A 25,274-nucleotide genomic window follows, 5' to 3' on the forward strand; every position below is an offset into this window, starting at 1 on the left:
GTTAATACTCATTTTCATACTCATTTTAGTATCCTGAAGTCTACACCCCAGTGCGGGAATTAATTCTTGGCTGGAAGCCAAAAATCCATGTTTTTAAAATTGTGTATATGTTAAATGTTAACACCTGCATCATTGCCTTCATCAGTGAGTCAAGTACACAAAACATGGGCTGGAGGTGTGGCTCAGTGGTAGAACACTTGCCTAGCATGCTCAAGGCCTTGGGTTCAGTCCTCAGCACCACACACACAAAAACAAACAAACAAATAAATAAATAAATAAAATAAAAAATAAGTTCCAAAAACTAACAAACAAAAAATTTTGGTCAATTTAACTAGAAGAATACTTAAACACTTAAGTGTGTTGGGGACTGCAGTGAATGTAAAATGAAAAGATACAATCCTCGCTGTGCATAAATTGAATATCTAATGGGAGAGACAAGCAAGCACATAAATAAGCTGGTATTAGCCTTGGGTAATACCAACCTTGGGTAAAGGCTGTGGCAGAGGGAAATTCAAAGTATTGTGGGATAGAACAGGAAAGAATTTCTGTCTGACTTCTGGCTTTGGAGAGGCTGAAGCAACTACAAGTTAAAGACAGGAACACCTTAAATACTGTGTTAACTTATGGACAGGCCATGGACCCTCCCTTAGCGTTGTGCACACTGAGTCCAGGAGTAAAACAAAGTCAAACTATACAGTGTTATGTAATGGCAAAAACTTTATTCATAGGCAGACCTAGGTTCAAATCCCAGCTCTCTTATTTACAAACTCAGTGTCTTTGGGCAACTCACTTCAACTTTCAGAGCCTGGATGTTATGATTTGGATATGTGATGACACCAAAAAACTCATGTGTAACAATGCAAGACACTCAGAGGTGAGATGATTAGATTAAGAGAGTTGTAACTTCATCTGTGGATCAATCCACTGATAAGAGTTAAGTGGGTGGTAACTGTAGGCAGGGAGGGTATTGCTGGAGGAGTTAGGTCACTGAGGACATGCTTTGGGGGCTTATATTTTGAACTCCTGGTGAGATGAGTTCTCTCTCTGCTTTCATGTTGCCAAGTACTGAACTGCTTTCTCTGCCATAATGTTGTTCTGCCTCATCTCGGGCCCAGGGCAATGGAGTAGGCCACTGATGGATTGAGACCTCTGAAATCATGAGCCCCAATTAAAATTTTCCTCCTCTATGTTGTTCTTGTCAGGTCTTTTGGTCACAAGCAATGAAAAAGCTGATTAAAACACCAGGTTTTGATATTTTAAAAGATAGATGCAATCTGTAACATTTATTTTTTATTACCAATTCTATGTCAGCATCAGTATCCTTTTTCCTTCTGCATGTGGATTGGCTGAGGAGGTGGGCAGGGGAGTCCTTGAACATGCTTTGTAAAGATCCATCCAAGTATTCCTATTGTAATTTAGGAGTTTCCTTCTCTGGCCCTCCTAGAGGAGCCATCAGTCCACTGAAACGAACAGGGGCTCTTAGGGCAGGCAAATAAGGATTCAACAGCTGGCTGTACCATTCACTCAGATATCAAATCTTAAGACAAATCCCTTTACCTGATCCTCAGGAACACAGAGATGTCCTATACTACAGGTAAGACAATCAAAAGAATACTTGAAATTCTAAACACTTTATACAAAATACCTCACATAAATACTTGGCACAGGGTGGTAGGTACTTAAATGTTAGTCTCCCCACCCATAATCTTTTCATTAAAAGCTCCTTTTTGGAAATGGCCCATGGATTTTAACACAATTTAATCAAAATCCTCCAAGTCCTCAATCATGTGCCTTATCTCCCACCTTTTCCTTATCCTCGCATGGTTCAGATGGTCAGGCCTTTTACTGTTTGGCTAGACAAAAGCAAGCTACAAGTCAGCTTGGTTTTTTGTAGAAACACTGAATATAAGTGTGTGTGTGTGTGTGTGTGTGTGTGTGTGTGTGTGTTGGGGGGGTATTGTTGTATGATTATAATCTTTTGGGCATTGTGCTGGGGCTTTAATCCAGGGACTCATGTCGATCTATCACCAAACTATACTCCCAATCCTTTCTGGACATTTTAGAGCATTTTTGTTCCCCTTAAAAAAACAACAGCAACAACAACAACAACAACAACAACAACAAAAAAAAAAAAACAGTAAATTAAAGCATCCCACATCTTTGCATTTTTATTTCTAATTCAACTCGGTCTATTATTTCTGTTTTGTGCTTTTTGGTTTATAGTGAGTTTAAGCAACCAAAACATCTACCAATAGAACATTAGTTGAAATAAATTTAAATGATCCAATTCAGAATTCAAATAAATTAAGGTAACACTGGACGTGGTGGCCCATACCTGTAAACTCAGCACTCAAGAGCCTGAGGCAAGAGGATCACAAGCTTGAGGTGGACCTTAGTAAGGTCCTGTCTCAAAATGGAAAATAGCACAGAACTGGGGATATATAGCACTAGGTGCTTAGTGGTAAAGCACCAGTTAGTTCAATTCCCAGTACCAAAATTAATTAATTAACTAATTAAGGTGAATTATAGAACAGTACACAACATATAATCTCATTTTTCTTGAAAAAGAATATCTGTCTGTTCATTTAAAATGAACTAGAAAAATGATACATCAAAGAATTAATAGTGATTGTTTCCAGATCAGGGGAATTATGGGCGTTCTTTATGTTCTTCTCATTTGTCAACACTTTGATTTTTCTTTTTTTAAATATTTATTTCTTAGTTGTAGGTGGACACAATATCTTTATTTCACTTTTATGTGGTGCTGAGGTTTGAACCCAGTGCTTCCCATGTGCTAGGCAAGCACTTACTCTACCACTGAGCCACAACCCCAGCCCTACACTAACATGAACACACTTGTTTTGGAAGTGAGGAAAAACAAGAGAAACCATAAAATAACTGTGTTATTGGACACTTAAGTAAGTTCAATTAATTTCCTATTGTTAGACATTTCTTTCATATGTTCCAAATAACTGCTACTCATCCTTCAGAAAGAGTCAGGACTATAATCCAAATACCCAGATTTCCAGGTGTACGTAAAAATGTAGCAAAAACTTTCATTGGGTCCTATAAATTTAAAGCACTATTGTTCCTATAGACTCTCAACTCATTGTTGATATCCTAAGGAAGCAGGTGGAAAATATGTGTGACATCCAAACCAGAATGGGGTTTTCAAATAAAATGAAACATAAAATATGTCTTAAGTGAAAGACCCTCAGAAAACACCACTTCAACACTCTTTTTTTTGGGGGGGCAGGGGACAGGTGTTAGAGCTATCATTAAATTACTATATGGACATAGGTAAGATCCTTATGCTCCTTATTGAATTCTAAATCTTTGTTTTCTTGTCTGCAAAACAATAACAATAATTACTCTTAAATGAACATCATATATATATATATATATATTTTTTTTTTTTTGGGTGGTGCTGGGGATTGAACCCAGGGACTTGTGCATGTGAGGCAAGCTCTCTACCAACTGAGCTCTATCCCCATCCCATCCAATATTTTTTACAGGTGAAAAACTGTGGCCCTGAGAGATTTCATAATTTTCTCATGGTTACTTAAATGACATATAAGAATGAAATCAGATCTGAAAAAAGAAAATGGGGGTAGGGGAATGTCTGAATATTTCTGTGAGTTATTTTAGGTTTTCTTTCTTTTAACATTAATGAAGCATCAGCAGAACTTTCTTCGTATAATTCGAATGATACTGTGCACTCTGTTGGATTGAATTAGAAGGTGCACTGAATTACGATTAACTCATGGCCTTATCTTAACAGCTGAGTAATTAGATAAAAATCTTCCGAATTTTATTGCTTGGTTTATTATGGCCTATAAACAGTTGAAATTACAACAGAAAGTCCAAGTATTGCACAAAGTCAACATGCTGTGGAAGAAGAACATTTTCTTACTCTGAGCAGTTGGGTGATACCAGGCAAACTACTTAACTATTCAGCACGTAAGTTTCTAATCTGTAAAATGGAAATAACATTATCTTGCCCCATAATTACCAAGATATGTTATGTTTAGAAATGTCCAGTTCTAGGGGAAAAGTTATGAGACAATTATCTGAGAAATATCTAAAAGGAAAGCTCCCTGAAACACTCACTGGTCTCAGTATTATTGAGAACTCAGTGATGGCACAGGATGCTATCTGTCACTTATAGCAGAGAGAGCTTGGGATAAGTCAAGGTTCCTCCTCTTTCTCACTCCCCAAATCCAACATCAAGCTCTTATGTATATTCCACAAATGCTGAATGTCTACTGTATGTCAGATATCTTTCTCTCTAACAGTGACTCAAATCTATTCTCTTTTTCATCCCAGATACCACCTCTAACTCAGGTCTCCTGACTAAACCATTTTAAAAACCTAACTGGTCTTCTGACTTCCATTTCTCTCCCCCAACTCCCCCCAATCCATCCACTCACTGCATTTAGGGAGATCATTTTTAAACATGCCAATCTATACCTCATGCCTAAAACACTCTAATGGCACCCCACTGACCTAAACGTTTTAGCATAGCATAAGGATCCTCCACATCTGCCTCCTATCCATCTAAATGGCTTACTTCCCTTGCCAAGCCTGGCCTGGCTTTTTACACTTTACCAACATCAAACACAGAACTTTTCCTAACAATACTTTGCAGTCCTGTTCTATATCCATGTTGTTTTTCAGGCGGTCCTTATGCATACATAGTCTTTCCTCTGCCCTTCACTTTTTTTCTCCTAAAAGTCTTCCTTGACCTTCATCCCTCCAGGTTAGATCAGAGGTTCTTCCAGGCTATCATAACTGTTTTTTCTTATAGTGCTTATCAAATTACAGCGAGCCTGGCGTGATGGTGCATTCCTGTAATCCCAGCAGCTCAGGAGACTGAGACAGGAGAATTGAGAGTTTAAAGCCAGACTCAGCAAAAGTGAGGTGCTAAGCAACTCAGGGAGACTCTGTCTCTAAATAAAATACAAAATAGGGCTGGGGGTGGACACTACTCATTTCCCAGGCTAACAACTTATAATAACCATGTGGTCTAGTTCTAATGATATGTACAAAAAATGTCTACAAAAGGAACTTTGGGAAAGTCTTTGCTTTCCTAGTAAAAGAATACACATTACTGGGGGCTGCAGTTGTAGCTCAGTGGTAAAGTGCTCGTCTAGCATGTGTGGAGCACTGGATTGGATCCTTAGCACTACGAATAAATAAATAAATAGATAAATAAAATTAAAATCTAAAAATAACATAAAAATTACACATTACTGATGTTTCCTATACCCCTTTTTTCCAACCTTAATCATAGACACGATTCCTAGAGCCATAGCAACCATCTTAGATCAACAAAGACCACAGGAGTCATGGGGATCTTGAAATCACTTATCTAATAAATCAATGCCACCTGCCACTGACGTCCAGACTTTTTTTTTCTAATTTTTTAGTTGTCAATGTATCTTTATTTTATTTATATGTGGTGCTGAGAATCAAACCCAGTGCCTCACACATGCCAGGCAAGCGCCCCATCACTGAGTTACAGCCCCAGCCCATCCAGACTCTTTTTTTTAATACCTTTATTTAATTTATTTATATATATATGGTGCTAAGGATAAAACCCAGGGCCTTGCATGTGCTAGGCAAGCACTCTACCGCTGAGTCACAACCCCAGCCCCTAGACTTCTTTTAATGTGTGTGGGGGAATATATATATATATATATATATTTCCCCCTATATGCCTAGTTGAGCTACTGCTAGTCAAGTCTTCCAGAAGCATCTTCTGGTGTTTATAACTGATATAAATGATGGAGCTGCGATTCAAACCTATCTGAGATGTAAGCTGAGCTACATTCCCAGCCCAAACCTGGGCAATCTTAATTGATGGGTTACATAAGAATCACCTTTTACTGAATTTGGTAGGGAATGGGTATTTAAATAATAAAAGTGATGATAATATCAATCATTCAGCCCACCTCCTTAAAGCTCTATGCTCCTCTGGAAACTTAAGATCAACAGTAACTTTAATTACAACAGAGCTGCTCAGGAACAGCCCTCTCCTGCCCGCCCTCTCCTTAGACAATATGTTCAGTTCTCTTGTCTAACTTTCAATTCAGTTCTTCCAGTTCAGATTCACTCTCAAGAGGAAAAAGGGAGAGATGGTCTGGAGTTGGGTTTTGGTTTTCTGCCCACCTGTACTATTCTCAAGGTATCAAAAAGATTCCAAGTCTCATGCCATGCAGATACCAGACAACACAGAGTTCAATGAACTCACCATAAACTTACAAATTGTGACAGCCTTTGTGACAGTAGAGGTCAAAGCTTCTCTCTAGCACATAAAGGCCTTGTGAGATAACAGGAAGTGTGATTTTACAGCTTAAACAAGACTATTGATTTTTCTGCCTCTTCTCCTGCTGAGAGCAGTAATAGCAAAAACCTGATTTAGACACTTAAAATCAAGTACCTTCCCCACCTGCTGAGCAATTTTCAAGTAATCACACTTTTGACCTTACCCAACAAGAGTCCGTTTAAAGCCAATGTTGGGGATCAATTATTTAGTTTCCCAAAGAAGTGTAAGGAAAACGATAAAATTGTCGGCTGGAAACTGTAGCTTTCATCCTTGTGCCCAGAGTTTGGGGTTGCCTGACCACAGACTTCTCAATCTGTCTCAGAAGAGGCCATCTGCATAGTTGACACATGACCTGTTTATAAATCTGTTGTGAACTCAAAGTAATTATGGTATTCACAGTGGCAACATTCTTAGACAAGATCACCGAATTGGGAGGGAAGAGGGAGATTATTTATTGAATATTTACTAAATGACAGATAAGTGCATCAAAAATGTCTACAGAGTTTATGAAAAACATACAATTTGCTGGGAACTACCTCCCAGTTTCTGATTCAGTGAGTCTGGGGTGGAGGCCCAAGAATGCATTTTTAAACAAGTTCCTAGAACCTACACTTAGAGAATCACTGCTATAAAGTGCAAATCACTTATTAGTCACAGAGACTTTTGGCCTTTTGGAGGATTTACTCACTATTGGGCAAATCCAGATGCTGGAAAAGTCTCCTCATTCCTAAGAAGAGATTCTTCAACATCAGAATATTTAACTTATTAAACAAAGCAACACACACACATACACACACACACACACACACACATCACGCTAGACTGCTTTTCATCACTGTGAAGAAATACCTGAAAAATCAGATTAGAAGAGGAAAGATGTATTTTAGTACTGAATGAGAACTTAATGTGAATAATTGTTATAGAAGAGCCCCAGGACAAAAAAAGGTCTATTTAAACTCGGAGGTCAATTTGTCAGTGTAGAGCCAGCTGGCTCCATTGCTTTCAGACCTGTGATGAGGCTGAAACACCGTGGTGGAAGGGTAGGGGTTGAGGGTAGAAAGCTGCTCACCTCATTGGCAGCCAGGAAGGGTAGGGGGCACTGGTGCAAGGAAGGGGACATGATATATCCTTTGAGGATACACACCCAGTGAATTACTTCCTCTAAGGTCCACCTCTTAAACTTTCCACTTCGTCCCAATAATGCCATCAAATTATGAATCTATCAACATATTAATTCACCAATAAGGTTATAGCCCTCATGACCCAAGTACTTCCCAAAAGCCTCACATCTGAACACTGCTGCACAGGGGACCGAATCTTTAACACATAAGCCTTTGGGGGACATTCCAGATCCAAAAGGTTAACATCTACCAATCTGAAAGTCAATAGTAACAGATTTCCATAGATTTTTAAGGATCAAATGGATTCCAAAATTTCAGAACACTGTGCAATGCCTATGGGTTTTCTTAAGGCAAAGCTCTCTTAAGATGCTTTGAGACTGAGACTATAGCTCAGTGGTACAGCACATGCTTAGTATACACAGGGCCCCTGAGTTCAACTCAGCACAGAAAAAGAAAAGAAGAAAGGGAAAGAAAAGAAAAATAGATATTTTAAATTCAGAAGAGATTCACTCTGGACGAAAGGAGAAGTCTCTAGAGGAGGTTTTCCAACCTTTCAAAGCATGCATATATATATACACCCCATACTAGCTGCTACTAGGGGGAAAACATCCAGTGTTTTATATAACACACCTGTGCTCATCACTGTAATAATAAGGAATATATGGGTACAAAACAGAGAAGAGAAAGGGGTGTGTGAATACAGTATACAGTGGGAGGATAGGGAGACAAACATAAGCCACACAATTCTGAGATTTCTTTCATGGTAGCTTAGGAGTTGTTCATGGGTTGTGACTTGAGATACTGATTTTTTAAGATAATCTAATGGTGTCTGGGAAGGAGGTGGACATAGGTGCTCTTGGGCAGCTTTCTCTATTTATCCAGAGTTCCCTGTAAATATCAATTATTCTGCACATAAGCAGTGGCTTAGAGCTTAATGTGAATCATTGTTACAGAAGACCCTAAGGACAAAAAAGGTTTTAAAAAAACTCTGAGATCAATTTGCTAGAAATGTGTGAACCCTTGAAATGACTTCATTTTAGGGGCTTATTCATTCAACCAATCAGTGTTCATTGTGAGTTTACTTTTTGTTTATTTGTTTCTTTGTATTTTGATCCTCTGGTCTCAGCCCGCCAAGTTGCTGGATCATAGGTGCAGGACGCAGCACCCTGGCTGAGAGTTTACTTTGTCTTATGCACCCTGTTGAGCATAAAGGACACACAGATTGCCTGCAAGGGTAACAGGTACTAAATATATAAATACGGCAGTACAATAACATGGGAGACTCAGTTCAGTGGTTAAAAGCATGGAACATCCCAATCTGTGTTTGGATCTGGCTTTACTGTTTCTTGGGTCTGTGATAGAAACAAGTCTTTTTCCATCTTTCTTGTGTCTATAAATATTAAATCTTGTAAAATAAAGATTAAATAAAATAACAGTTCTTAAACTGTATTCAGTAACCCCTGTGGTTACTCAACAATATGCTGAAGGGTACATAAAAATATATATAAATAAATAAATATAGTGCGCCTTCCTGGGATATTAATTTTACCAGATACTAAATACAGTATTTTATAGAAAACAAGTATGACTATATAATGGTGTTTTCAGGCAAAATTCATATAAATTTTGAAGACAAGACAAACTTCATTGTCCTCAAATGTCAGGTACACTGTAGTAAGTTTCCAAACATTCTATATGGTCCATAATGGATGCTCTACAAATAGAAATCATTGTTGTTAGTAATAGATAGCTGTTCTTATTAGCCCACCCACTGGAGACACAAATTTACTCTATATAGCTTGGAACATAAGGGGAGGCCCCTTCTATGGTATTTTTTTCCAAGTTTGGGACCTCTCTAGGTCCTGCCCAGAAGCCCAGTGATTTCATGCTGAGAACAGGCCAATTCTGCCTCCAAATGCCAGGAAATTCTCTTCTAAACACAGGAAAGAAACATTTCAGCTGATAAAGTTGCTAATCTCAATGACTTCCTGGCCTACTTTGGGAGCCTAGCATATGCAAGCAGTTAACCTCCAGGATAAGAACAGTCAGTCTAATCCAGCTCCATCCATGGCCATCTTAAAATTTCTGACAGATGAATTATCTTCTTAAAGTATCAGAAACAAATTATAGACAGGGTAGGTTATTATCATTATTACCTTTGTAGAGAAGGAAACCGAGGCCTTTGGAAATAAAATGACTTACTCAAGTTTTTAGTTAGAAGCAGCTGAAGCAGACTGGGTCTTCTGACCTTAAGTGTAGGCTCTGCAGTCTGCATTAAGCAACAGAGGTCATTCTAATGAGAATTTATGCAGCACAGCCCAAAGCTCTTCAAATCCTTTGTTAACTTCCATCCCACTGATCTGCACTCTACTCACAGCCACAAAAATTATATTAGCATTGACTAAGAACCATAAGTAACTAATAGAAAACAAAATTAAATTGCATAAGCTTAATTAGCAGGAAAAGGGAACACAGTCACTCGTGATGACTATACCTAAGTGATCTTCCATAAGAAGCTACTTGTGAAAAAAGGCTTTCATGGTTTCCTATTGATCTTGCCCAAATCCATCAAGAGCTGTAGGGAAAGAACCCTGGGCTGACAGAAGCTGTTATCACCGTACTCAGAATGGGTTCTGAGTAGGGGTACTGAGCTTACTTGTCCTTACCTACTTCTGAGCCCTTCAGTTACATCTCAGATTCCAAGGCAAAAGGAGCTGGGTGCAGTGGCCCACAATTGTAACCTCAGCTATTCAAGGGGCTTGAGACAAGTGAATTTCAAGTTCCAGTCTAGCCTCAGCAACTTGGCAAGGTCCAGTCTCAAAACAAATAGAAGGGATGGAAATGTGGCTCAGTGTTAACCACTTTACAGAGTCCCTGGGTTCAATCCCCAATGTGGGGGGGGGGGAAGGGGGGAGGGAGAGGTATGGGGGGGAAGAGGCAAAAGAAATAGATTAAGGAAAGGAATTATAATGAAAAAAATCTAATAAAAAATTTAAAGATGAATGCCCAGAATGTTAGAATTGGAAGGGAGCTGCCAAGCAACTCAAGCCCCTGGTAGCATGGATGTGAAAGTGAAGACAAGAGAAATGGGTAGGAATTGCCCAGTTTCACACAGTTATTTATAGTACAGTCAGACCTAGAACTCAGACTCTTCTTATGCTTCAAAAATCTAGTTCCGTGCTTGCTTTTTCAGAATGCTTTTCTGACACCATTCTCTGACCCCACGTACACCTTTTGCATCTATTTATTATGTTAGGCTTTTAGAATATGTGGCACCTCCTTTTGAGATAGTGTGTCTCTCAGTGTACTAAAATTGTGTCCTTACACACCCATGTCTTTCTATGTCATACAGACCTTGTGCTGGTTAATAAAGAGAGTCTATGGAGGGGCCATGAATGTACACAAAGAACACAGTCATTTTAGGTGTGTGTTCACAAACTTACAATTATATAATTTGAAAAACAAAGAATATAACAATTTGTGTAGAAAAATAAAACTATATCCCTATCTCTCACCCTGCACAAAAGTCCATTCAAAATGGATCAAAGACCTAGAAATTAGACCAGAAACTTTTCAACTGCTAGAAGAAAAACATAGGGTCAGTGCTCCAACATACAGGCACAGGCAACAATTTCCTCAAAAGGACCACTAAACGAAGGAAATAATACCAAGAATTAACAAAAGGAAGGGCTTCAAATTAAAAGCTTCTTCTGCACAGCAAAGGAAACAAGAACATGAAAAGAAAGCCCACAGAATGGAAGGAAAACTTTGCCAGCTTCTCTTCTGGCAGAAATAAACATCCAGAATACATAAAGATCTAAAAAACTGGAAGGTGGAAAGGCAGGGATAAAGCATCTTAATGCAAAACCCTAAATGAAATCTTTCCAGATAAAAGCAGGCACCTTAAGTCTTCAGTCAAAGCTCTCAACATGGTGATGATACAGATTTTTTTCCCTCGTTAGGGCAGAAGATAGGTAATAAAGTGAGCTATCGGACAACTTTGCATCATTTTATAGAAATATGCCCATGACTGAATGTTACAGAAAGGTCCACGTGTTAATGGCTTAGTCACTGCCTGTAGAGCTTTTGGGAGATGGGAAAACTTTAACAGGTAGAACCTAATGGGAGAAAATTAGGTCACTGGGGGCATACCTTGAAGGGGACATTAGGACCCTAGCCCCTTCCACTCTTTTTCTCTTTGCCTCATGGCTGCCATGAGGTGAGCAGTTTGCTTCATGGTGTGCTCTCATGCCACCATGATGTTCTCCCTTCCCATAGGCCCCAAAGCAAGGGGACAAGCAACCAAGGCCTGAAAACTCGAAAACTTTGAGTCAAAGTAAACGATTCCTCCTCATAAGTTTATTATCTCAAGTATTTTGACAACAATGACAAAAAGCTGACTAACACACTGAATACACTGCTGGGATTTCAGTTAATTGAGAGACTCTGTCTGTCCTTGTGAATGGGTACACAGAAAGCATGTATCCCATCAATCCTGCAGGCTAATGGCTATTCTTTTTTTTTTTTTAAAGAGAGAATGAGAGAGGAGAGAGAGAGAGAGAGAGAGAGAGAGAGAGAGAGAGAGAGAGAGAGAGAGAGAGAGAATTTTTAATATTTATTTCTTAGTTCTCGGCGGACACAACATCTTTGTTGGTATGTGGTGCTGAGGATCGAACCCAGGCCGCACGAATGCCAGGAGAGCGCGCTACCGCTTGAGCCACATCCCCAGCCCGTGATGGCTATTCTTTATTTTCGAAGAATATTGTAATACAGCAAGGCTGTATCTGGAGGGAAAAAAGCAAATTCTGACTTTATACTTTTTATGATGCAATGGTGACAGACCTTTTTAAAATATGACACCAAAGGTTCATTGTTGCATTTAAAGAATATCTATATTGGGAGTGATGTCATGAAAGATGACAGAATAGAAAACTCTAGGAGTCTATTTCTCTACCCAGACAACTACCTGCAGAAAGTATCTGAGGTAACTGTTTTGGAACTCTGGATTCTAATCAGAATACTTATAGCATCCAGGGGAGAGCTTGATGAAAACACTGGTAAATCTCAGCATTTTGTCCAGTAGCTGCCATCCCCTAATTTCTGGTGTGCTTTGCTAGAGCCAGGGTGAGCAATAAGGACTTAAAAAAAAAAAAAAAAAAAAAGATAGACATGATGATATTTTGTAATATGTATGGCAATAAGGACTCTGTCCTCCGAATATCAGGGTTATATGTTTGACTGCAGGTTTTGATCACTGAAAGACCATCCCAAAAGCTGGCAGCCAGTTTCAACTTCTATTGGCTGAATCAAGATTTCAGGGTATGTAAAGGGACAGATGAATGAATAAGCAAATATTGCATGATTCTACTTAGTGAGTGATATAGACGAATGCATAGTAACAGAAAGTAGATTAGGGGTTATAGAGGTTGGAGGGAAGATAAAGGGGAGCTAATATTTAATGGGTGCAGAATTTGTGTTTAGGATGTTGAAAAGTTCTGGAAATAGTGAGGACAGTTACATATCATTATGAACGTACCTAATGCTACTGAATTTAAAATTAGCCATTTTTACACTTAAAAATGGCTAAAATGGTAAACTTTATGTAATATACATTTTACCATGATAAACTTTTTTTTTTTAAGCATGTTTGTGTTTCATTTACGGTGACTTTATAAGCTATATACCCTTGGGAAAGTTATTCAACTTATCTGAAACTTCTTATTCCCTCAGATGTAAAATGAAAACAGCTCTCACTTGAAGGATTATCACAAGAATTAGAAACAATGTTTTTGAAGTGCCTGGCACCCTAGTGACAGTTATTATTGTAGCTATTACTTTAACATTAAGAGCAACGATAATAAAATTAATACAAACTAATAATGGTAATGATATTTAATGAGTAAATAAGTGCCCACACTCTGTTCTAGGCAAAGGAAGTCCATGACTCCTTCCCTCAAGGAGCTCACAGTCTAGAAAGACCCAAATAACTGCACAACTCCTGAGAAAAGGAAGACAAGAAGACTTAGAAGCATGGATTTAGAATAACAATCCAACAACACTAGTACTTCTTTCTTTGGGAGAATAAGCTGTTCTTTTTTACAGAGGTGGGAAATTATTTTGTGATGCTGGAAAGAAAACTGGTCACAGAAAAATAGCAATGTGATTTAATGTGTATGGCTCTTGGTGGGACAAGATTTAATCCATGTACCTTTAGATACACACAATTTGTATTCATTCCAAAATCCACAGGGGGGGCCGGGTTTGTAGCGCTGGCCTAGCATGTACAAGGAACTGGGTTCGATTCCTAGCACCACATAAAAAAAACAAATAAACAAAAAAAATAAAGTTATTAAAAAAAAAATCCACAGAGACCTTGCCTGACACCTTGGTGGAAGGAAAAGACTGGAGTCTGGTAAACCTAAATGCTAATCTTGGCTTTGTTATTTATTAGCTGTATTACCTTGTATAGACTTATTAATCTTTCTGAGTCTTTTTTCATTTATGAATAGGATTTATTAATAGGAATAAATATTGTATTGTTCTAAGAATTAAATGACTTCACAAATGGTAGTTTTAATTTCTATAGTAATATACTTCTTATTATATGGGTTTTGTGGGTCTTTGCTCTCTCATGTTTCAGAGAAAATTCTTCATAAGAGAGTTAAATTTTGTTTTTCAAAGTCAAGGTCCATTCTGTCTTTGTTAGCAAAGAAGCTGTTCCTCAAAGTGAGGCAGTCCAGGACTGAATAGATAATACAGGAAGCTTGAAAGCAACTCTTGCTAAGTAGCTCAATGGAATCATTGGATGTTAATTATTACTGTTCTAAAAAGAACATTTTTTTCAAATCCAGTAGGTCAGAGGAAAGGATCCTTTTGACTACATGACTCAGAAGTAATAAAAATCTTCCTGTTCCATCTAGAGGAACTGATCAATCATAAAATAACATCCAAGTGAAATTTTCATTCACCTACAAAGCATGAACAAACCTTCCCACATTGGCTACTGGTCCCAAACTCTCCTTGCCACATTGGAAGGCTACTCACTAGCAAGAACAACCAGGTCACAGACATCTCTTCCTCAAACCCAATGTATACTTCTCTGCTGTGATCCTTCACTCAGATTTCCATCTCCTACCCTCCCTCCCTTCTTCCTTTCTTCCTTCCCACCTTCCCTTTCTTCCTTCAAAATTTACTGAGAGCCAACTCTGCACCACTCCTTGTGCTAGATACTGCAGACATAAGGAAGACTAAGAATAAAACAATGGCTACTCATTCTTTAGTACCTAATAAGAGACTTAACCACATACTGGATGCTTTACACATATTATGTCAATCCTCAAAGCACTTTTGAAGTAGGTAGATAATATTATCCCTGTTTTTTTTTTTTGAGAGAGAGAATTTTTTAATATTTATTTTTTAGTTTTTGGTGGACAACATCTTTATTTTATTTTTATGTGGTGCTGAGGATCGAACCCAGCACTGCGCATGCCAGGCAATCACGTTACCACTTGAGCCACATTCCCAGCCCCTATTATCCCTGTTTTTAACAGGAAACTCAGAAGTGGGAAATGACCTGAGAAGATGATAGAGTAACCTTGTTTAAAGAAACCTAAATAAATGTATTAGAAATTTTAAAAAAAGAAAAAATAAAAGATAAACAGATAACTCTTAAAAATTTTAAGAGTTATTTCATAACTATTAAAATAGTTATTACTTTTAACAGAAAGAGAGAAAATAACAAGCATTGATGAAGCTGTGTGGAAACCGGAATCCCTAATACATTGCTGGTAGAATGAAAAATGATGCAACTGCTAAGAAAATTATATGATGGCTCATCAAAAAATTAAAAATATCCAGCAATGTGATCCAGCAATTCCACCTTGGAAATATGCCCAAAAGAACTGAAAGAAAGATACATGGTATATTCATATTCATAGTAGCATTATTCACAACAGTCAAAAGGTAGAAGGAGGGCTGAGGTGGTGGCTCAGCAGTAGAGCACTCGCCCAGCATGTGCAAGGTGCTGGGTTCAATCCTCACCACCACGTAAAAAAATAAATAAATAAAATGAAGGTATTGTGTCCAACTACAACTAAAATATATATATATATATATTTTTTTTTTAAAAAAAAGGTAGAAGGAACTCAAGTGATAATTGACAGAAATAAACAAAACGTTGTATATATACACAATGAAACATTATTCAGTCTTAAAAACCTGATGACATTAGGCAGTGTGAAATAAGTCAGTCACAAAAGGATAAAGATTGTATGGTTCCATTTAAATCAAATACAAACCACAAATTGATAAAAGGAAAGAGAGGTTACAGGGGAAAGAAAGTGAACAAGCTCAGTTTTAGATATGTTAAGTCTGTGCAAAAGTATGAGATATTCATGGAAGGGATGTTCAAAAGACAGCTGGAATAAACTAGTCTGTAGCTCAGAAAAGTGATTTGCCACAAAGCTACAGTAAATGAATCATCAATCTATAGATAGTAGCCAAGGCAAAGCAAGAGAGATGTGGCCCTTGGACAACACCAACTTTTAATGGGTGAGCCAATGGAAAATTCCTTAAGAGACAGAGAGAAAGAGAGAGAGAAACAGAAAAATTACAATGGCATCAATAAAAGTAAGGAAAGCTGGGGCTAGAGTTATAGCAGTGGTAGAGCACTCGCCTCACATGTGTGAGGCACTGGGTTTGATCCTCAGCACCACATAAAAATAAAAAATAAAGATATTGTGTTCATCTACAACTTAAAAATACACATTTTTTTTTAATAGTAAGGAAAGCTTGCTTCAAGAAGGAAGGGGCATCAGGGGTGTCAAATGAGGGCTGAAAAAGATCCATTGTATTTAACGAGAAGAAGATGATTGGTAACTATAGTGAGAATAGTTCATAAGAAGTCTCTTGAAGCTCTTCTTCAACTATAGGTGAAAAAGTGACCTGAGAGGTCTTTTCTGAGCAGAGGAAATAAGTTTGAACATCAAAGAGAGTTTTGCTGGAGCAGTTTCAGAAATTAGAATCTATTTTCCAGATTCATCTAAGACCAAAACCACGGTGGTGTCCAACATACAGCTACAGCCACATGTGCCACAGCAGTAAAAGCACCCACTCTGTAATTCAGAAAATCTGTAGTACGGGTTCTGCAATACAGTGTGACCTTGCGGATGCAGATCTCCAATTATTTCATGGGGAAAATAATGGCTATCTCCGCAGAGTTGTTATAAAAAACAAATATGAGGGAAAACTCCCACAAAAGTTCTTTGCAAAGAATAAATGCACCAATGTCAGTTAATCTTACATATGATCCTTACAAAAAGAGAATGAGCTGAGTAGGGCTTGGGTCATTGCTGAGACCACCATTTTTTATTTTAAATTTGTTCTAATTAGTTATACATGACAGTAGAAGACTTTATTTTTTAATCTTACTGATATATCAGGTTATTCATTATATCTGCAGGCCATCAGCTTCATTAATTTTCAAGATCATCTAGATGATAAATCACTGTGTCAAATATAATCTGCTTCTTAAATTGACTATTTTTTTTTTTAAGTTAAAGAAGTAGTCTAGGAAAAATACTGTTAGAAAGATGGTGACATCTTTGAACACATCAATTTTTTAGCTTTATAAATTTGGGGGTCATATCTTCTATTTATGTATTTGTAGCTTTTGAACATGGGTTTGATACAAGATGAAATCAGGAAATTCATTCAGGGCCTACCACAGGAGTCAGGAGGGCACTTGACTGATATGGGCCAGCAGACTAATGGGAAATGGTCAGGACAGGATGTAGGGAAGATGAAACCTTGCTTATTATTTTGTGGTAGAGAGACAATGATTACACAGGCCCAGAGTGGGGAGCCTTAGGTTTCAGACTCAGCTCCAACACTTTCAGTAAAATACTTCTTATTCTCCATCTTTTCACCTATAAATGATGAATTAGTTTCACTTCATTTGTTCTCACATTTCAAAATTCTTTTCTAATTAGGTTTTGGGAACTATATCACAAGTAAATGGCTGGTCCTATTACATTCAGCTGTCTTATGAAAAAAGCATTCCTAATTCTTTTTCATAAGTTATCTTTTTTTTTTGCAAATGATATATTGAAAGTAGGAAACCTTAATAACTTATCTGATATCACACAGAACTTAAGTGACAGATGAAATTGTAATCTAAGTCACATCTCTAAATACCATACTCTTTTCTCTTACAGAGGATATGGTCATTGCTGGGCTTTATAACTACCCTTAACTGAGTGTCAACTATGAGACAGGCATGTTATTATAGGCTCAATCAACAAATTTAGGGACCCACTAACCCAACCATCTGTTTAGGTCATTACCCCATTTTACAGTTGAGGAAATTGAAATTTAGATTGCCTAAATAACTAATGTGCCACACCTAAATAATGGGAGAGCCTAGATTCCAATCCAGATCTGAAAGACACATAACAAAGTTATCAATATCAAAATAGTCACTTATGTCAAATCCTAACAAAATGGTGTCAGGAAGTCATGAAGAAGAGCTTTTATAGACAAATGCCTGTAATAGGGCTTATAATAAGAAATTCCTTCACATGTGCCTATTATAGGATTTATTGCAAGAAATTCCTCAAGACCACAGTATTCCAGATAAGCCACTTTGTACAAAGACGCCTGCCTAGCAACAATGACCTCAGGCCAAATCCTGCAACTAGCCCCTTTAACCAAAGGTCTTTGTTTCATAATAGTTACATGAACTTTTTTTCCTTAAAAGTTTCCCTTTTGCTCCAGGCCTCCTGGGTGTGCCTATGGTTCACTATAGCATGCGTATCCTGAGTTGCACTTTTGCACATTCCCAAATAAACTCTTTGCATGGAGTTTCATCTCTCTGTATTTTTATTTCAGGTTTGTTAGCAAAACCTGTCCTCTTCCCAGACCACCTATCAGACCTCTGGGTGATGCCTGGATATTGACACCATCAGAACACTTTAAGAAACAGAATAATGTTTACGTCTTAACTACATTCCAGAATTCTAGCAGAGAAATCTATCTGAGGCCTTCAGAAAAAGAAATGTCCCAGTCTGTATAGAGCTCATTGTTAATGGTTAACCAAAACAACAGGTATTCAGGCGTTCATTATACTTACTATTGTCTTAGGCAGCCAGGGCTGCCATAACAAAACACCACAGACTGGAGGCTTAAACAACAGACATTTAGTTCTTACAGTTCTGGAGGCTGGAAGTCCAGATCAAGATGTCAGCATGGTTGGGTTCTAGTGACAGGTCTTCCTGGCTTGCAGATGGCCACCTTCTTGTGTCTTCATAAAGCAGAAAGAGCTCTGAGGTCTCTTCTTCTTCTTTTAAGAGCACTAATCCCATAATGAAGTCCCCACCCTTATGATCTCATGTAAACCTATAAAGGCCCCATCTTTAATTAACATCCTATTGGGGGTTAGAGTTTCAACATATGAATTTTAAAGGGACACAAACATTCAGTCCATAACACAATCTATAAACATTTTAAAGTATATGGTACATTACATTCTTTAAATTCACTTTTTCAAGATGTACAGGAGGTAGCAATAACAATGCTATAGGATTGTTACAGGTGTAAAAACACAATTTGTGTATAGAATGCTGGGCTCAGTTCTGAGTGCACAGTAAATACTCAGTAAAGGAGCTTTAAAAGAGGGGAGGAGTGGAAAGGGAGACAGAGAAGAAAAAAACTGTCAATTGGATAGAAGATAGCTATTTACTGGAATACACTGTATCACAAAATGTATTTCATTTCCCATCTAATACTTCAGAGAGAATTTCAAATTGGGAGTGTTTTCCTTTAATTCCTGTAACCATCACCCCATGGCCTTTGAAGCTGATAACACCACAATGCACTTGACTCCCTCAATTTTTGCCCTGCTGTACCTACCTTAAACTACTGGTCAGCAGCAGGCTTATACCATTTCAAAGGGAAGGTTCCCTAGTCCTGGATTCTCCCTTAGATTATTCATGGAGCAGTGAAAGGGGCACATATTTTAAGACAGATCAACTTGCCATAACAGAGAGCACATATACTTTAAAATCATAAAGACCTAAATTCAAATTTTTCCTCATTCCTTAGATGCTAGATATACTAGCCAAGTCAATGAATTGATTTAAACTATCAGTTTTTAAAAAAAATCTGTTAAAGAGTACTGTGAAGTTTATGATTAATAAGATTAATCATAATCAATACACAGAAACATACATACATAGAACAAACCTAGAATGTGTCCACCAAATAGCAATTAACACTTGTTAACATAACCATTACTATTAGTAACAATAAGTATATACTGTAATGTACTACGTTTTGCCATTTGTTTCTAATTATCTCATTTGGATCTTCCATTTCCAGCAATATAAAAGAAAAAATAACTCAAAATTATGCCTATTGAATGACACCTAGAAAATCTGGATGAAGTATAACAAATATCTTATTCTTAGGTAAATCTGAGATTTAAGAAAGAAAAAGAAATGAATTATTCAGGGATCAAAAAATGAAGGTGAAACTAAAAATCAGGAAGTTGATGTCCATCTGCTCTGGTTAGGGTTTGGGTCCTAGCAACCAAAGGGCTTGCATTCTATAGCCAGCAGGGATAGGAGATAAGGCTATGGATCTTAGAGAGGCCAAGGGCTGGAAATTAAATTTCCCTGTATAAAGCTGGGACCCTAAAGGAGCTGTATTGTAAGTTAAAAATTAATAAATATCTCTGTATCCAAAAGTACAGAGATACAACATGAGCCAGAGTCATGGCACACACCTGTGATCCCAGCAACTCAGGAGGCTGAAGCAAGAGGATCACAAATTCAAAGCCAGCCTTGACAAGTTAAGAAATTAAAAACAAACAAAAAAATGGATTGTGGGGATATAGATCAGTGGTAGAGTGCCAAGAGGGTTCAACTGCCAGTACCACAGAAGGAAGGAAGGGAGAAGAAAGGAAGGGGAGGGAGTGAGAGAAGAGATAAAACAGGGACACTCAAGTTAAAAAAGAAAAAAAAAATCTCCCTATGAATCTGAAACTTTGGCCTCGATGAAGCCTGAATTTATAAAACTTTGTGGAGTTTATACTACCTGTGTGGTCCTAGAATCTCCATCAGGGAAATGAACTTTAAACATAGTTCCATCCTGATAATATTCCTTGGTGATTAGCAGAAATAAAGAAAGAAACAAAACCCCTCCTTCTAGAGAAGTACAAATTATTTAATTCTCACAACTGTCCTATAAAATAGACCACATATATATTTTTTTAATAGAAAATATTATCCAATTTATAATGGAAATTAAGTTTTGGCTGGGGTTGTGGCTCAGTGGTAGTGCTTGCCTTGAATGTGTGAGGTCCTGGGTTTGATCCTCAGCACAATAAATAAATAAATAAATAAATAAACAAACAAGCAAACAAACAAACAAATAAATAAATAAATAAATAATCAATCAATCGATTCATTGACAATTAAAAATATTTTAAAAAGAAAAGGAAAAGAAATTAAATTTAGGGAGGTTAGCAAATTGTCCAATATTACCTAGCTATTACCTGATTATGCTGAGTTTTGGACTTGGTTGTTCATTCAACTGAAACACATTACCAAGTTCTCTTATGAGTCAAGAAGACAAAGTCTGTTTCCTTTCCAATATATCATACTGCCTAATATTCTGGGGGGTAAATAAATAAATAAATAAATGCAACTATTTCCTTCCTTCTCAAGCTTAGCAACTCAGTAAGAATGAAGACAGCCAGGATCACAGCAATTACCAAACCAAAGCCCCACAAAGCTCCCAAGGACTCTTATCTGCTAAATAACTCTGCCCTCTGGCAAAGGATCTTAGGTTGCTAGCATGTTCTCAACTGGGAAGGGGAAAACCATCCAGCTAGATAGATGTGGGGTACTACCCCATGGGTCTTAGTTACTAGAATTACTTTTATTAGAATAAATACACAATAGACATTCAAATAGAAAATATTTACTTTTAAGGTTAAATAATAAGGAAAATGTACACAGTTGTGAAAACATAAACATGTGAAATTGTAAGTTAGGGATAACAGCTACAGTTGTATCTGGCTTAACTTCCAATATATTTCAAAATGTATGGTGGCATGGTATTAAGACAATTCTGATTTAATAACATAAGCAGCTGGGGCTGGGAGTATAGCTCAGCAGTAGAGTACTTGCCTAGCATGTTTGAGACCCTGGTTTAATCCCAAGCATCACAGCAAAATGAAAACAAAAATGAGAAGCTGCAAATGGTAGCAGTTTTTTGTTTGTTTGTTTTAAATTAACATGCAGTCTTAGACCCTTAAAACAATGATAATAAAATATGTATGCATGCTTTATAAAAACAGTTCTTAATCTTTTTTAAAATATCAAATATTTGAGGACACCGAAACACTCTCATAGTGTTCTTATAGGACAAAGTTTAGACACAAGCAAACAATGGGTTCTCCGAGATCCTTCCACTCTCGGTCTTAGGAGGCTGTACACCATACACAAAAAAGTACGTAAGGAGTTTGAGAAACCGATACATGCCACCACTTCTACTTACTTTCATTCTGGGACAAAACTCTTCAATGCTCCCAACTACAAACTTGCTACCAAGACCTAAATCTATCTTTCCTTCTTTCCCATTTCTTTTCTAATCTATAAACTCCATCTAAGCTTGAGGATTGACAGTACCCTGTATAGTCAAGAATTGATCACACATTCTTTTTTGTTGTTGTTGTTATGTTTTTGGTGTTGGGAATTGAATCCAGGGCCCTATGTATGCTAAGCATGCATTCTATCACTGAGCTGCCCCAGGCCTGACCAGACTATCTCAATTCCATGTGATTGTTTATACTGTTACCTCCACCTTCATTTATATTTATTAATGTTTTTGAAGGTTTGTGATGTGCTAATCATCATGCTAGACAACTTACATCTTCTCATTCACTTCCACTGCCATAAATTCTCTTTGACTTTATTTGTTTGTAAATAATAATAATCATTACTAAACACTTACTTTGTAAGTGCTGAGTGCTTTACACTAGCTCCTGTAATTCTTTCAGCACCCCTATAAAGTAGGGTAATGTCCCTGTTTAATACATGAGAACACCGAGGCTCTAGAAGTTTGGAAAACTTGCCTAAAGTTGAGTAAAGGAAAGTATGCTTTCTGGAAAAGTACTGTCCAAAATAAGAGTTGATTTCTTAAGGGATAAGGTAAAGCAGTCAGGGAACAGCAGCATTCAAGACAAAGAGACAACATAAATAAAAGTACAGTAGTAAGAAACAGCTGGTCTGCAGTTAATATCTTCAGAATCATCTGAGCCAAGTTTGAAGATCTAATTTTGTTTTGTACTTTTGACTATGTGACTTTGATTTTTCCTCATCTGTAAAATGGTGATAATAAGCTCTACTATGTAGAATTTGCTTTAACAATGAAGTGAAATAAGGTATATGGAAGTGCCCAGCATAGGCTAGACCCATGATAGGTGCCCAGTGTTACCTCCCTACCTTCTCACTTGTTAACAATTCAATGACTCTTAGTGAAGAATGTCACATTTTCTTCATTACTTGACCTCAGATATATCTTCTCCAAGTTCCCAAGTGACTTTTGAAGGCACAGCACACCAAGTCACTCAGAAAGTTATTTTGCAATGACATCAACCCCTATTTCTCACAAGAGCCTTTCTCACACCACTCACCCGTGTAGGCCATGTTCTTAGGGTTGCCATAAGGAGCCCCAGGCTGCACGGGGCTGTAAACAGGGTTCATTGTGGAAGACTGAGGATCCTACAGAGAAAACAAAGAAAACAGAATTAATTATTAATTGCTCATTTTCCTTGAACATAAGTTTTTCTTCTAAAATCTCCAATTTATGCTCCAAGGGAAGAATCATAGTTTAGTAATAAAAAGAACTAAACAACATACTATACAAAATACTTTTCCCATTTTACAGATGAAGATATTGAGAAGCAGAGCAGTGATACAACTTGTTTAATGTCAACTCAGGTTCTCAGTTCAGTGTTAATTATCCTACTGAGAGCTCTGTCATTAGTCATTAGTGTGGCACTGGCCAGGTCACTCTCTCTCTCTACATTTTAATATCCTGATATAAAATGAATTAGTTTAGGATCTCTGAGGTGCTTTCTAATTCTAATGATACTAGCTCAAAATTATATGCTGGAAAATTATATACTTCTGTGGTTCACTAAGGGAGTCCCGTGCCTGATGATGAACACATCAGCCTGCTGGAAAGAAGAGCAGCAAGTGTCTTACCTATCCCTGTACCTGCAGAGGACAAGATACCAGTTACGCAGCTTTAAAGAAAAAAAGGTGAAGAGAGGTTCACTGCCATTGAACATTTAAAAAAATATATTTTTTAGTTATAGATGAACACAATATATTTATTTATTTATTTGTATATGGTGCTGAGGATAGAACCAAGTGCCTCACCCATTCGAGGCAAGTACTCTACCATTGAGCCACAACCCCAGCCCCCCATTGAACATTTTAATGTACACAAGGAAACAGCCAGAATTTCTTTACATATTCATTCAAGAGAAAAAAATAAACTTAGAAATTTGTGTGCAGGAACTGTCACTTGCACAAGTGTTCTGTTAATTATCTTAATGAAGTACATTCTCCTATTCTGATTAATGGAAAATCTGTCATTAAGTTCTATTAACCAGCCAATTTGTTTCAACCTTGTTTAGGTAGCCATTTCTTACACACAGGCTGACACATATTTGAAAATGTGTCTACAAATATATTATTTTTAAAAAATGTTTTTATAGTAGATGAACACAATACCTTTATTTCATTTTTATGTGGTGCTGAGGATCAAACCCAGTGCCTCACACATGCTAGACAAGCACTCTACCAACTGAGCTATAGCCCTAGCCCTAAATATATTATTTACACTTCATAAAAATAAAAATATTCTCTCCTAACTAGGTTCATATGATAGATGGGCAATTTTTTAGGTCATTAACTTTTCTAACACCTCAGAATAGGAAATAAGTTGAATGTTGAAAGCAGGCAGTGAACAGCTGACCTGATGACAATTGTTCTGAGACTAATCAGTCTGTCCAGGAATCTGAAATGAGAGGTAGAGAAAGGATAGATTCCCAAGGAGAGGAAGTTAGGGCCATCAGACAGGCAAAAGGGATAATGCTGCCAGTCGATTTCAGAGGCCAAAACTTCCCGAAGCCTACACAATATGCAGCCTTGGCAAACCATCTCAGGGTCACAGCCTAGATAAACTACCATCTGTCTATAAACTAAAACCACAACAACTTGAAGATGAAAGTTAAAGAAGATATGTATATTTTAGCTCAACTTAGGAAAAAATATTTCACAACCAGAGTTGAAAATTACAAGAGATCACAGATATTATGTCACAAACTATAAAGTGACATGCAGAGTAAACAAGGATGGTATGACAATGGTGCAAATGTAAGGATGACAACACAGAGGACTGCTTATATACTTTTCCTGTCTTGGGTGTCTCCCTTCTATTTATCCAGTTCTCTGCATAGTAAGCCAGCATGAGGGAGACTATTAAGGTGCTGCTATGGTGAATGGATCCACAAAAAGCTTGTGGAAACTTACTGGTCATTGTGACAGTATTAAGGTGTGGGACCTTTAAGAGGTTATTAGGCCATGAGGGATCTGCTCTCATGAATGAATAAATTAAAGCTGTTATCATGGGAAAGAGTTCCTTATAAGAGAATGAGTTTTGGGGCTGGGGTTGTGGCTCAGTGGTAGAATGCTCGCCCAGCACGTGTGAGGCCCTGGGTTCGATCCTCAGCACCACATAAAAATAAATAA

At 37.5% G+C, this 25,274-nt stretch overlaps 1 protein-coding gene across 5 annotated transcripts in view; it reads right to left on the reverse strand.

Annotated features, from left to right (window-relative positions):
* Positions 1–25,274, reverse strand: part of Fam168a (family with sequence similarity 168 member A) — a 183,484-nt gene that overhangs the window by 45,967 nt on the left and 112,243 nt on the right. For 3 of the 5 annotated variants that reach the window (XM_078046659.1, XM_040284926.2, XM_040284927.2), the window contains exons 2-3: positions 23,147–23,234; positions 18,656–18,748 (exon numbers count right to left, since the gene is read on the reverse strand). In XM_078046659.1, coding sequence (XP_077902785.1) covers positions 18,656–18,748; positions 23,147–23,216 — 163 coding nt within the window. In that variant the 5' untranslated portion in view covers positions 23,217–23,234. The remainder of the gene's footprint in view (positions 1–18,655; positions 18,749–23,146; positions 23,235–25,274) is intronic. The other 2 variants (XM_005323174.5, XM_021725078.3) reach the window with 1 other exon arrangement.

This window comes from Ictidomys tridecemlineatus, chromosome 4 (genome assembly GCF_052094955.1).
Source record: "Ictidomys tridecemlineatus isolate mIctTri1 chromosome 4, mIctTri1.hap1, whole genome shotgun sequence".
NCBI classification, from domain to species: Eukaryota; Metazoa; Chordata; class Mammalia; order Rodentia; family Sciuridae; genus Ictidomys; species Ictidomys tridecemlineatus.